A 15,629-nucleotide genomic window follows, 5' to 3' on the forward strand; every position below is an offset into this window, starting at 1 on the left:
GCTTTATTCTGAGAGCAGGCTACTAATTGACGATTCCAGCTGCGACGGACAGTGGCGTAAGCAATGGGGAGAATATGGTTTTTGCTGGGTTTTTTTTACATTTAGTTGGGGATGAATTTGACCTCTGCGTCTGGTGTACAACCCTTGTTCAACCTCACTAAAGGATCAAGTATCGGTATCAGGTAACCTTAGATCTAATAAATAGTCTATATGTCTCAGAATACACCATTTGACGTCCACAACATTGAGAATACAAGGCCACACCTCCCTTTATGAAATCCGTCATTTGCCTCTGGGCTTTTCCATAAATGTTCAGCCACTACCTAAAGCAGTCGGGGGAATTTGTTTTGAATATATCTGTTAGCCTGATGGACAGGGGCGTAGCGAGGAATTTGCCAAGGGGTTGCAATGGGGGGCAATTGTCTGTAGGGAAACTATGGAAGCGTAGCGCCACCATTTTTGGCGCGAAGCGTACAAGAAAATTTTGCCCGAAAATGCCTCCCAGATCGCTGACAATGGCACTTGTAAGTTGCATTTAAGCATTTTTTATTTTGAAATTACTAGTAATATCAACAAAAATATGCCCAAGGGGGAGGGTGGTGGTCCCCCCTTTGGCTACGCACCAGCTGAAGTATATCCACAAACATATTTCTCACAATGGTACACCAAATTTTATTGTACGACACAGTGGCATGAACAGTGGGGGATATTGGGTGTTTTCATAACCTCAACCGCCCACCTTCCCTTTTTGTGTATTCCCACCACTAGATTTAATCACTCCTAAATTGCCCCTACATGTTGACATGTGAATTTCTTTGTCCACAGTTGTATACAACTAACAGAAGGCACTACCACAATACCAAAAAGAACTGTTATGCACAGCCTCTGATAGACAAATCATGTTTGTTCTAGCAAATTATCTATGTGTAGCGCCACCATATTTTTGCGCAAAGCGTACAATAAATGGCTGAAAATGCCTCCCAGATCGCTGGAAATGGCACTTCCCATCTGCATCTAAGCATTTTCTATTTTTAAATTACTAGCGATGTAAAAAAAATATGCTCAAGTGGGGTAAGGTGCCCCCCTCCCCCCCCTTGGCTACGCGACTGGAGTTCTGTTAGCGATATTTGCAGATCTTGGAAGTATTCTCACGTTGGTACACCAAATATGTTAGTTGTATGACAGTGGCAAGCAGAGGGGGTGTGAGTGATATTTTCATACCCTCCATCACCCTTTTCCAACTTCCCCTCTTAAATTTGTGGACCCCCACCACCACATTAAATCACTCTAAGGTACCCTTACATATTGTGCATTTCATTGCCCACATGCTATATACAATTAAGAGATGGAATTTCCACAAGCATGACAGAACTAGTCTAGTGTGCACAACCTCTGATCAACAAATTCACTTCTCTCTCCCAATTCCCTTACGAGAGCCTCCCCATTAGCTTGCAATGCCAACAAAATATTAAAGAACATATTGAATTTTCCTCCCAAGTTTTGCCCTCACCACCACCACACCACTGAAAGCCCAGTCGCAAAACCAGGAAGGGATGGGTGCAAATGATTTCATTCTTAGTGATCATAGTTCATGTCCTCATAAGCTGGTACCTCAGAGAGACGTTTAAGTCGGTTTTTATATTTGGCTCATTCTTACAAAGAAAATGAAATAAATCTGAGGGGTTAATAACAGTGTAAAACTGTGCTTGCCTTTAATTATGCTAGTTTTAGATTCAAACAAGAAAATAAATGAAACAGACACCTTGTATTATTTCTGATAATATATTCATCATTTTATGATTTTAAGAAAAAACGCCATGAATACCTACATAATGTCTTACTTCGAAACTAAGGTCATCTATGTATCACTCAAATGGAAGAGGTACACATGACCTTTTCGAAATACAGCAGAGCAGGGGGATGGACTTCCATCCTATGCATGATACTGAGTCGAGAGAGTCTGGGCAAGGACTAAACTGATCCAATCACAAGCCCCCACTGTCTCATCGAGACATATCCTATGCATGATCTTAGCCAAATTATTGGTAACTACTCTTAACCTGTATCCAAGGTAATGCTATTCTGTAGGAGAAGTTGTGCATCTTAGCATAATGATATCATGAATTGATAACCTTTTTCAACGATCAAAGCGAAAGCTTGTTAGATGAAAATAATCAAATTCAAATCACTGTCATGCAAAATACTTCTCGCTTTTAAAATTTGTCTCTGCATATTATATATAGCATGACATGGAGGTAATCCTGGTCTCACCTACAGTTGAGCAGTGACACCTATGGGAACAGTCTTATCTGGTAATGCAGAGCAAAATGCTACACAATTAACGATAATACGCAGTTTGTATGCAACACCTGAAATTGGTTCAGTATGTTCCAATAAACATGTTTATACCCTTTAATTTTGCTATGCAAAATGCAAAGTTTGAAGTACTGAATTATTATTCCTGTCAGGATGAGGAAGGGACCTAACTTCAAACTGCTCTTCGGCATACTTTGTATAAAAGAAACTATGTACCACAAACACTGGGGCAAATCTCACGATATGAAAGATACAGACATATGAATGGAGTACACATGAATGGAATACTATGGTGTTGAATTTCCTGGTTTACTGCCTGTAAGGAAGCAATACTCTGTGGTGGATATAATATTTATTCAAGTGGGGTGTGGGGGGCAGGTATCGACGAAGGCTAGAGTCTGGGAGCAGGCCAACCTAGTATCGGTAGTGTTCTGGTTTGTAGGGTCCGTCAGCATTCAAGCCAAGATACTTGGACTGTACTTCAGTGAGCTTGGTGAGCTTAACGCCGAGGTGGTCCAAATGTGCCAAGGCTACTTCTTCATCCAACTGCAGCAAAGAGAGAGATCATATTGTTATGGTCACAGGTAATAGCAGCATCGGCTACAAATACCTAAAATGCTTGAGTACATGTATATAGAAACATGTAATTGACCATCACATGTCAGATCCCAACTCAGACATTTTTTCATACTTAATAAACAAAGTATCAGTAAGTCACAACCGGCTATGTACATATGAGATTATAAAAAAGATTGGAAGGCATTAAAATGGCTACAAAAAATGTATTAAAAAGAGCACCAGAAAGAAAGAGTGGTGCAAGTCCTTTTATGATAGCATGTACCAATGTTGAGGATTTTAAAATGCATTGTTGTAATTAAGATTAGTGCAATGTGCACTACTATGTAATGCCTTACTCCCGAACAAACTATGAAACTGTGAGCTAGACCAGTGTGCTTCATTTCATCAGCTCTGCATTTTACACATTTTCTTTTTCTTTCGTGTTTTTCAATCTAAGAAAGAAATCCCTATGGATCTACAGCTGTTTTGAAGATCAAAAGTTACAGAATATAAGATCTTTTGTTAACATGTCATTTCTGCCAAGTTCAACCGGTAAAACAGGAACAGAGAGAGAGGAACTTACCTTCTTTGGCAGCATGTAAACTCCTACTTTGTATTCGTCCTTCTTCGTCCAGAGTTCAATCTGAGCGAGTACTTGGTTTGTGAAGGAATTGGACATGACAAAGCTTGGGTGACCAGTCGCGCATCCCAAGTTAACAAGACGCCCTTCAGCCAAGACGATTATGTGCCTGCCATTTGCCAACTTGAACCTGTCAACCTATAGAATATATATATAAAATATAAAAAACATTAACATGGATCAAAACATAACAATTCACCTGCAGCAAATATTTGTTTACACAGCAGATGTAGAATCACGGCAGTATGTAGTTATTGTCAAATTTAAGTTATAAAGCTCACCAAACCTAGATTTCATCAATAGTCAAAATTACACATCTTTTTTTGTGCTTTGAACTGGTTCTCTCTACTTTGGTAGCATCCAGCCACCTGATGTCAAGGACTTTCCATCTTTTGATGCTTAACAATAAACATGGGGAAATCATTCGTTCCATGTGAAAGTGCTGAATAGATCCCTGATAGGTTTTCCATATTTAAAAGCATTTACCCACACTGACACATATTTGTCTGAACAATTCAATCAAAATAATTGTGTATGCAGTATAATTGTGATGGATGGATGGATTCCTTGACAATGTTGGGGTTATGTGTGGGAGACAATACAACACTTTAACATTTAATACAATCTTAACTTCTGATGATGAAATAACACCGATCTTTTATCTGGTAAGTTTCATAACTTTTTCTTACACAACCATCACTGAAGCCAAAAACATTCAGAGAGCACATTCGTACCTGTGCCTTGATGTTGATCTTCTCTACGTTGTTGGCGTTCAGCCACTTCATGTCGATCTCTGTGTCAAAGTGACCGATGTTGCAGACGATGGCATTGTCGGGCATCTGCTCAAAATGCCTGGGGCAGATGATGTCATCACAGCCAGTGGCTGATACAAATACTTGACCCTTCTTGCAAGCCTCGTCCATGGTGGTAACCTCATAACCTGAAAAGAAGAAGTGATAATTTCATTGATCGTATTAGGAACCATGTGATGCCAAGAAACTGGAATGTTCCACACAATCAAATGAGGATCAATTTCATGCCCAGCTTAACGGATGTTTCTCATAATAAAGTTTTAATAGGTTTCCTTGTTACTTAAGGAAGTTTCCTCCCAAGTTTTGCCCTCACAACCCTACTACTGAAAGCCCAGTTGCAAAACTTGGAAGGAAACTTCCTTACCTAACAAGCAAACATATTAAAAATTTATTATGAGAAGCATCCATTACGCTGGGCATGACTTGATATAGAACACCATCACAATCTTGGTGAAGTTTCCATTAACTAGAAACGTTACACACAAAAAAAAACAACTGACGTAATGTTCAAGGTCCTTATCCAAGTTGTGCATATTAACAAATGCCAGATAGCATAAACAACATGGCAGGGTGTACAACTCACTCCTGCTTTTGCAGTAATCGCAATTAATACTACACAGTATGAACATAAAGGACCACTATCCTACTTTTGCTACGCAATAAAGCCTTCTAAGATCCACCAGCCATAATATAAGAAAACAACCAACTATAAATCATAAATTTACCTTCCATGGCTGCTTGTAAAGCATTGATGGGGTCAATTTCTGTGATGATGACACGGGCACCGAAGCCTCTCAGGGACTGTGCGCTGCCTTTGCCAACATCTCCGTACCCGGCTACGACGCAGACTTTGCCTGCTAACATGATGTCTGTGGCCCTCTTAATACCGTCCACCAAAGACTCCCTGCAGCCATACAGGTTATCAAATTTACTCTGCATTGAAGAATTGAAAACATTAAACATTAATTTTCTCTTTAAGAATTAAAAGTGTAATCAAAGACCACAAAAAGCTGTCTTTGGCATAGAGTTTTAAGAACTCACATGATCTCTCTTTCCCAAAGTCCAAATAAAATTATCTATGTGGCTGTAACCACTTCGCCTCTTCTTCTTGAGTTTTGCATCCTTCAAGTTGGTCTCTCACATGAAACTTTAAGTCTGCAAATTTTGAAACCAACACTTAGCCTACATATGCTTTGCCCAATAATCGAATGGGATTCAAGATTTTCAGAAAACCCAAAATCGATAAATAAGATATGCACATGTTAAAAAATTTACAGATGACATTTGAATACTTTAGCATTACAAACAGATGAACGCTATCGAATCGAAATTGACAGCAACATTGCAAATAACAAGAGATATTTTCAACAGCTTCAGTATAACTACCTTTGTAACAGAGTCATTAACATTGATGGCAGGCATTTTCAGATCACCAGTTTTCAGCATTTTGTAGAGGTTGTGGACTCCGGTAGTGGTCTCCTCTGACACACCATAGATACCTAACAAAGAGAACGTAGAAACATGCAAGTACAATTCTCGTTTGAATGAACACCTACAGTTCCAAAGCCGTATATCCTACAAAAGGTACTACAACTTTTGTTACTGTTACACGCATGTTGGAATGTACATAGTTATTTACAGGCATTCCAAACTATGAATTTTTTCTCAGTTCACGCTGAGAAAACAGATGGAACCAGAATTTATCATCTGCACCTGGAGGTTGCAGCAGGAGAGATTGATATTCTCAACAAACAAAAGGGTTATCACAGCTTTAAAGCAAACAGAATCAAAGAACATGCATCTTTTCCATACCTCATAATAAACTAGAGCACCAATGGTGCAGAAGCTCATACCTTTTCGAGCTGAAAAATGTAGGGCCCACAAAACCAATTTTGGGCCTGTGAGGGATAACCCCCCTCCCCCCTCCGTTAGCAGAATCCTGGCCACACCACTGGCTATAATTCCTATTTTCCCCTTTAAATCCTATTTTACCCACTCTCTCAAACAATACCACTGGCCTACCCTATTAAACTTTCTCCCCTCTACCTTAGCAGACATAACAAGCACTCCCTACAAGACATAACTTCACAAGCTTCTAAGAATCGGCAAGTGCTGATTGGCTATAGGGCTCTCATGCTTACAGTTCAACAGTTAATAACAACTCCCAGTCCTGCTTTAATTCCACTAACAGCCTCTGCAGAGCTTAACCACAAATGTAAACAAACCCTGCAGGGACTGGGAGACAAATTAAAGGAGCTTTGGCCAAAAGTGAAGGCTCAGATTTTTTTAAACAATGGGGATTAATTGTAATTAATTAACTTTTGACCAAAAATTTTTAGGCATCACCTTATTCATACACAATCCAACAATCATCAGTTCAACTTTGAATATGATCCATCAAAATCTTGAGGAGATTGAGATATTTGAAAATATTACAAAGAATGACCCCCGATGACCCCCTAAATGACCTTTGACCTCAATTTTCCGAACACCCCTCGTAACTCTCATCCCGAGGAACATTGTGACTAAGTTTCATTATAATTGGCCATACACTGTACAAACAGGAGCAATTTGAAACTATACGGCCGCGGCCCGGGCCACAAAAGACCCCTAGTTGATCTTTGATCTCAAATTCATGAACACCCTGAAGGTAAAACTACCATAGCACTATTGTGACAAACCCTCAACATTGTACTATGGAATCTGTAGGAGAAGAAGCATTTTGCATATTTCCACAAAATGGCCCATTACGGCCCACAGGTGACCTTTGACCCCAAATTTTGGACCATCTCTGATGGCCCTATACCCAATGGTCCTTGTGTCCAAGTTTCATGAAATTCCATCAAACACTGTGCGAGTGGGAGCGGTTTTACCAATTGTTGACGGATAGAGTGATAGACGCCGCACTGTAACAATAGCTCACACCAGCATGCTGCTATGAGCTAACAACACATTAAACCAGTATTGATCTATTTTCTCTCTATTTTTCAATATCAATCCTTTCGGAAAACACTCTACATTGGAGTACTTCCGCCTGAGAGCGATCTGTAACTGCACACAGGTCATACAGCACACTACTTCAACTCAACCACTTGCTACAACTTGCCTACTTGTCCTCCGTAATTAGATAAAGCTGCTGGCATCCGATACCATGTTAGACTTACCATCAAGCAACTGTGGGTGTTTGGTGTGAATCAGATTTGTCAGGTCACCACCATCGTCCAGAATCATGTTCAGAGGTTTGCCGTCTGGGAACATGACGGTCTGTTCGATGCACCATAGGTACTCCTCGTCGGTCTCCCCCTTCCATGCATAGACTGGGACACCTTTCTTGGCCATGGCTGCTGCTGCATGATCTTGGGTTGAGAAGATGTTACAACTGGACCATTGCACCTGCAAGCAAAATGCATCAATATTAGTATATTACAGCTTGCATGTATAAAATTTAGGTACATAGCTAGCTCTAAGCAAAGGTCAACCTAGATGCACTCTTCCGTGTACCAGTAAACAAGTATCTGTGCTGCATATTCTAGTTGCATTGTAACTTTGCACTGTTCGGAACAAGCTCGTGATATGCACATGTTACTGGTTACCACTCGTGATCTGACGTCTGAGTAGTTAAAACCATCTGAATGCTCCTAATTTGCTGGTTGTTGTTTTAGTTCTGTGCAAGAAATTGGGACCCACAGGTTAAAATTAATATGCAGGGTTTCAATTTCTTCTCAAGGGGGCATTGCACTTGTTAGGCATCAAAGGCCAGATATCTCAATTCAAGTAACTTGTGATGCTTATGTCATTTAAAGGGTTTCTGACATTTTCATCTATCAGATATTACTATTCAAAGTATCAGACCTTTCTTCCAAGTTTAAAACTATAATTTTTTTACTGTTCCTGGGGAAATTTTGGTGGACTTAAGATGAGAGAAAAAAGATTGCTTCCATTTAATTTATATAAAATAGACACATAATGCAGCTACTAACAGTAGGTAGTGCGGGGAGGTGAAGGAAAGCCGATTACAATCACAAGTAGCAACATTTGCATCTCTCTGGGTTCATTTCTGTTTCATAAAAATCCCAGAACCATTCATATTCAGCAAAATCTCATTGTCTACAGGTGCATATTGCATCATCAGAAAACATTTGTCTAGAATTCACAAAGTCATGACTGATAATAACTGCTCCTTATTTGCCCAAGGTCTTTGTAAAACCCATCTAATCGGCTCAAATCTGATAAAGAGTCATCTGGATTAGGTCAGTAGGGGGCAGTGATCTTGAGACAATATCTTGGAACAGTAACAAGGGTTCTGTTATTATGCAATCTAAGCAGAGATTTCAAGACTAGTACTTGTCTCAACCATAGAGCTCTGTTTCTACTTAAATAGATTTCTGTGTCAACAGATTGTAATTTCTATTTGACAATCAGCTTATTGTCTATCTGATCTAAAGAGCAACTTTTTTTAAAGGTTACTTTGACAATCATTTAGCTGTAAGCTACTGAAAACCCATGACCAAGCAAGATATCAAGTTTGACAGGTCTGCAAGTTTCATTTCTAAAAGTTTACCTGAAGGTTACAAAATATTCAAATTTTTGAAATTTTTCATGTGATTAATAGCAGGCGCGTAGCCAGGAATTGTAGATTGGGCATTGCAAACTATCTAAGCGTAGCGCCACCATGCGTTGGCGCAAAGCGTACAAGAAAATTTTGGCTGAAAATGCCTCCCAGATCGCTGGAAATGGCACTTCCCAGGCCTTGTAAGTTGCATCTTAGCATTTTCTGTTTTGAAAATACTAGCGATATCATAAAAACATTAAAAAAAAATTCAAAATATGCTCAATGGGGGGGCGGGGCGGCTGCCCTCTTCGCCCCCCCCCTTGGCTACGCGCCTGATTAATAGTGATATATGCAAGAAATGGTCTGGAATTTCCAAGAGTTGAATTTGCCAGCTTCTGATAATGTGTCAAGTCAGTGTACATGTTTGTAACCTAGAGAAAGCACTAAAGAATAAACAGACCAAGGTAGCACAACTAAACAGTTTTTACAACAGTAACATATATGTGACTATTTACTCACTCAACCTATCATGGTATCCACATACACCAATAGGGCCTGTCATAGAGTGGAGCAAACTTGGAGCAACTTAGGAGGTAGATACTGTCGTACATTATCATAGGTCTTATTTTTGGTAATATTATAAACATGCAAAAGGGTATTGGGAGATATTTAAAGTCACTTACACTTTTAACGGTATTTAGGATCCTCCAGGGCTCTACCAATTATCATATTTTTGTGTTTTCTTGAAGTTAAGTTTTCTGTCCATGGTAATTCCTAGAAAAACAGACTCTTAACTGGGGGTAATGTTCATCATATAGAGTACAGATACTTAAAGATTACAAACTAAGATTTCTCTCGGTTTATGTTTACTCTCCTACTGAATATGTACACCCAATGCTGATGCAGATCATGCAGTCCTTGAACTTTTGAATGGAGCCGATGCAGGAAAGAAATTCTTTTACTACTGTGCCAATTAGCAAGGTCATCAGCCAATTGACTGCACTGTGTAGAAGGGAGGTCATTTACATAAAACTGTATAACATCCTTGAGCAGTACCAGCTTTGAGCTCAAATGAATTGGAGCTTAGACCATTGAAGATCAATTTGGTCGGTCAGGTTAAAGTGGCCATGACACGAAAATTTCAAAGTCCTATATTTTTGGGATCCATCAAAAAATGTTCTCTAGAACATGTATCAACCAATCTGCCAGTTTAAAACTTGATTTTTCAAGTCGAAAATTGAGAATGAATTTACCCTTTTCGGCGTTTGAAACTTTGTTTACTCGAAAATTTTCCGATTCGCATGACGTCATGTGACGTCACGTTTTGAACACATTTGTTGTCGCTGCTGACCATACCATTCACGTACACAGTAGACAAGTACACATACCACTAGTAGTTACTAAACAAAACACCGATCACAAGTGCGATATCAAATCAAAATTTCCTGTGAAATGGCGGATCCAGAACCAATTGCGGCAACCGAAGTTCAAAGTGATAATGGTTCTTCACCAGGCAGTGAAATTGGGCTATAAATAGAGTGCCCTTTCAGCAGAGAGTGAAGGCGATGATCATTCCAATATTGAACCGAACGTTGAGGGTGGAGCGGAGGTGTTAGAACCGTATCAGTTCGAGCCTGTTAAACGAGCCGAAATTGAAGCTCCACAACATATCGAAGAAGAAATCCGTTCGAAACCATTGCAAGGAACATACAACGTGGTAAGAATTTATTAACGAAGCATTTAAAAACAAAATCCAGTCCATTTTGTGCATGTGTTGTTGGAATTCGCGGAACACCCTAAACCGTATTGTGCGTTGTGTTACGGTAACTTACAACCCATATGTAGAGTGTGTAGTACTAGTAGGGTTGGTTGCATACTGAAAGTTTGGCTCGGGGATGTAAGTTGCATTATGCAGCCATGCTAGGTAGGCATATGTGTTATTTCATACTCATTATTACTTGGCTAGTACTTTGGCCTGGAGTTTTGCAAATCAATTTTCTGAAACAAAAGAATGTTTCATGATACATGGAAGGTGTAAAATCACAACAAATGTAACCATAACTGTACATTGTATGCCTGCTTGTTATTGTGGACATCATGGGCCAACATTAATAAATTTTGAACTGTCATAAATTTTTTCCCAGGCAGTACAGATACATAGCCTACGGTCAACAGGTTCAATGATACTTGGGGTTCCTAGCAAGACACGTCAGGGTTGTGCTACCATCATGTGCAGTCCAAAGGATCAGAAGTGATTTTCCAGCCAATGGTCATTACACTGGATTCAAGTTGCCAGGAGAAAACTCATTGTATAGGAAGCCTTGGTTGAGAAATTCCTCCAGAAACACCTTTTCTAAACTACGATTGTGTTGGATTATCAATCCGTCAGGGTTCCCTCAGTGTTGATATATTGAAATTCAAGACTTTTAATTCAGGATGAAAAGATTATTTTCCAGACCCAACATCAACAACGAAAGAAAAGGCATGTTTTGCAGCATTTGGACACAAGTATTGGCGTGACCGTGATGTCATATAATATGTGCATAAGGGAACGGGCATTGACCTTTTTAGGAGCATTTACCTCCCAGACGTTTGATTCGTACCTTTAATTTGGAAGCCAAAATATCCATATCACCAATGATATTTGACAGAAAAGTCATAGTAAAGACCAATGGAGGCAGCAGAACTCTTGAATGTTTAGACTTTGTTTCTTCAGCAGCAGTTGGTTTGTTTTGTAGTCTTTCTTCAAAAACTCAGCAGTACACCCTGTTAATGGTCTTCAATTGTTTTAATGCGTGTGATGCTGTGTTTCACATTGCCCATCAGTGTTGTACGTGTCGTCGTGCTTGGGTAACATTTTTGCATGTGAGTTACTTCGTGCAGTGTTTCTTGGTTTACATAACCCTTTATTGTATTTGCTTCTGGATTATTCTAATTAATTTGTCACAACAACGATTGATAGCGATAGACATGCAACTGCTTTGTAGGCTTAAAGCAAAAAAATTCATGTAAGTTGTTTTCTTTTAACCTCCTTTGATGTCACAAATTACATTAGTGTAGTGTATTTAAGAATGATAATGTTTATGGAAAGAACAGTTTTACTTTTATGTCATACAATACAATGATTGTTGTTAATGTTAGTTCAGATTGTCCAGAATGACTGTCTAGAACTGATATTGAATAAATTTTGTTCAATGATTTAACACTTGAACTATGTTGTGTGAATTTTTGGCTCTGTGACTTTAAAATAAATCGCTTTGAGATTTAATTAAACACCCTTTGGAATAAAATCTTTTTACCTACCTATTATGACCCATCCCCATTACCCCCACTCCCTCCACAACATAAAAAATGGTTTTCCTGGAATAGGAATAAGAAATTATTGCTATAACTAACTGATCCAGCATATTCCAGAAATAAATTGGGGCACTGAGATTTGTTCACAAGAAGATGTAACCCATCGCTTCTGAAGCTAACCTCATAGCTTATTAGTATACAATAGAGCAATGAAGGGGGTGTTAATTTAGATGATACAGTAAAATCTCTTCGTCTATTGCGACTTCAGTGTAGTAACGCTAATACTATAGTACTACTAGTGCTCGGCGCGCTACCTCCTAAGGATCGCCACTTGCCCCATTGGAGGTTTTCTGTTCCCCGATCTGGTCTTCAGAGTAGTTTTTTGTGGATTACTTGACAGAAGAATGACTCTTTTATGTCGAACCGTTAAAGTCTATTTGTTTTATTTCATAACAAAAAGGAGGGATCGTAGTATGCTTCCGTGAAGTGTTCGCTGCACAATGGCTAGGCCCAGTGAAATCGGCGCTGGTGTTGTGCACTAACTTGGTCATAATCGCCCTGTTTTTTTTCGTCCTTCAGCCATGGATGAAGGCTAATTGCATGGGTAATGATATTTATGCAGCCCCCAACAACACAACGGACCGGCATTTCTCTCGGATAGTTTACAACAGTTGTAAAACAAACTAGAAATTTCTAACGATATAGCGTAATACAGTGGTTGTTCTCTCAGTGTAAATGTGCGTGTATATGGAACGGTATGATCGTCGCGCATCCGATACATGCCTGGGCTTTGCACTTGTGTTCCTAACATGACGTCATCATTGTCTTGTTGTGAAATCGCATTCTCAGATATCTATTTTCGGATGCGAATATTAAAACGTTAATTACTAATTAGTCCTTGAGGTTTTCAAGGTGTTGAGGACAGTTTTGAACATAGATTTTCTCATAGATTCAGAGGAAGGTACTCTCGATGAGTTGGATTTTTCGTGTCATGGCCTCTTTAATTAGATACGACCTCCAGTACTGTTGATGAGATAGCTTGTTTGGTTACCGAGGCTTTGTTCTAGAGCAGCCTCCAAAACCTGTGTCGCTGGCAATCTCATCACAAGTTGTCTTTAATTTACTGGTTTCCAAGTGATAAATGAGAATATCTGCACAATAGAGGGATGTAGCTACGGCGTCAAGTTTGTCGGGTTGAGTTGATGTTGTTGAAGTTGATAAAAGTCAATGTCGTTCCTAAATATTCATGAATGTATACAAAGCTTGACAGTTTATATGTACGATATTTTCTGCGGGATCTTTAATATAATGGAACCTTTCCTTACACAAGAAACCACAGATACAACCATGCAAAATTGAATAACTCACTTCAGCACCAAGTTCCTGGAGTGTTTCAATCAAGACGGCTGTTTGGATGGTCATGTGGAGGCAACCTGAAATCCTTGCTCCCTTCAGTGGTTGGGTAGGTCCATACTTCTTTCTCATAGCCATCAAACCGGGCATTTCAAACTCGGCCAGCTCAATTTCTTTACGGCCAAAGTCTGCCAGGCTGATGTCAGCTGAAATGAGAATTGGGGTTTTTGGTTGATAAAAATTGCCATTCTGAAAAGCAGAACACAAATATGGCAATACATTGAGTCCTTGACTTTGCATTAATTGTCAAGCAGCAGGAATTGTTTGATACTGGTAACATCTCTTATTTTCAAGTTGAAACTCTCACATGGTTTATGATCAACCTGTTGAAACTTGAAATACAATATCAAGTGATTAAAATTCACTTTAAGACTCAAGGTGACGCAATAAAAGGTTGTAATAAAGTTCACATTGTAAGTGATGTTCCTATTCCATCAAATGACCAAAACAATGCTGTAATTTGCCTTTTGTCCTTATTGTGAAGTGCTCAACTCGGCTATGAGTGAATGGTACGGATCCATATAAAGGCACAATTTACTTACAACTATCCAAATCATACAATGATGTTAAGGTTATGAAATTCTGTTGATAACATTTATGAAACAAAGGTGGAAAAATTCCAATATTAAATTATGTTATTTTTTTTGCACAAAATCATGCAACAAAGTGGGTAGAGAAATTGGAGCATGTGGGAAAATTAGCAACAATCACAACACTAGGTTATGAGTTAAAAAGGACACCAGAATTAAACTTGAAAACACAGTACTGGTCAGTGCGAACATCCTTGTTACTGGTCAGTAGCCTAAATCTTTAACAGTCCCCAACCCAATGGTATTCAACTTCAATTTCAAACAACCTTTTTCTGACACTCTCAGAACATTTGCTCATACAATATATATTTTGACATTTTAATTTGATTATCCAATAGCAACAAAATGACTGACAGGTCAGCATTTATAAAAACTAAGCAATTTCTAGAATTCTGGAAGCGAGACAAATCTAGCAAGCTAAGCCTCCCATGCCCAATTAATAGCATTAATATTACTATACTACTGGGGGACTATGATTCAAGCTGATCAGTAACATAGGCAAAATAGCCAAACAGAGGTAACATGATGTCCACAACTGTGCATCAACTACAACAAGCAAGCTATTGACCAATAAACCAAAGGGTGTGAAGTAACATAGGCCTATTGGAATATTGCCCAACAATTAATAACAGTGATATAGGCTAGCTTAAGTTAGTCCAAACATTAATGCATGTGTTTATCAGTTTATGTTGAGGGCACCGGTTTTATCTGGTTGAAACTGGTTTATTGCAACATAGGACAATGCTAATTTTAGGCCCCCACCTGGCAGAGCGCCATGTCAATATCAAATCCTGGAAATATCTGGGCCTGTCATTTTGCAACAATAAATTATAATGCCTGAACTTTACACTACACTAATTACAATTTACAGTCACACTTAAGTTACACTAGTTACGTAACTCCCTTGAGTAGATTCATCCATTTGGTATGAATCTAGGACCCAAATCCCCAACTTAATGCCCGAAACATCATTGAAAAAGGAGCATCAATTCGGCTTAATTAATGTAAATTTATAGGCTCACAATGGAAGAACCATGCTGTTACATTCACAACACCACTCACCAACTTTGTATTTTGGTTTAGCATCGGCCATTATGACTGTGTAATAGCGATCAGATTTGACAGGCTGAAAGTAGTTAACAAAGTTGTGTGCTGTGCTAAGAAGCTACGGTAGTATCGCCTTCACTGCGAGCCACGTGAAAAAGAGAGAGATCAGACGTCGTCATTACAATTTGAGTTAAAAGCTTTGGGCGATGACATTATACAGAGGGGAGAAATTAATATCAACTCTAAGTACTTTGTGTCTTAATATACCATGTTCCTGTAGAAATTCTTATATCTAAAGAGAATACATATTATATTCAATTAATTTGGTAAAGTGTGAAAAATATCAATATTTTCTTATTATTTGATGTTTTTCAATTACGAATAGCCTAAACAAAATGGGTAAG

General features: G+C 38.9%; 1 protein-coding gene across 1 annotated transcript; it reads right to left on the reverse strand.

The window, feature by feature from the left end:
• Positions 1-1,763: 1,763 nt before the first annotated feature.
• On the reverse strand, positions 1,764-15,400 carry LOC139965266 (adenosylhomocysteinase B-like). Its single transcript, XM_071967452.1, has 8 exons — positions 15,241-15,400; positions 13,544-13,734; positions 7,491-7,719; positions 5,713-5,825; positions 5,052-5,259; positions 4,249-4,454; positions 3,458-3,652; positions 1,764-2,862 (listed from the first exon to the last, which is right to left on the reverse strand). Exons 1-8 carry the CDS (start codon positions 15,269-15,271, stop codon positions 2,731-2,733), a joined length of 1,305 nt encoding a protein of 434 aa, XP_071823553.1. The 5' UTR covers positions 15,272-15,400; the 3' UTR covers positions 1,764-2,730.
• Between the last annotated feature and the right edge of the window lie 229 nt (positions 15,401-15,629).

The sequence above is a fragment of the Apostichopus japonicus genome, chromosome 3, assembly GCF_037975245.1.
Source record: "Apostichopus japonicus isolate 1M-3 chromosome 3, ASM3797524v1, whole genome shotgun sequence".
Lineage (NCBI taxonomy): Eukaryota > Metazoa > Echinodermata > Holothuroidea > Aspidochirotida > Stichopodidae > Apostichopus > Apostichopus japonicus.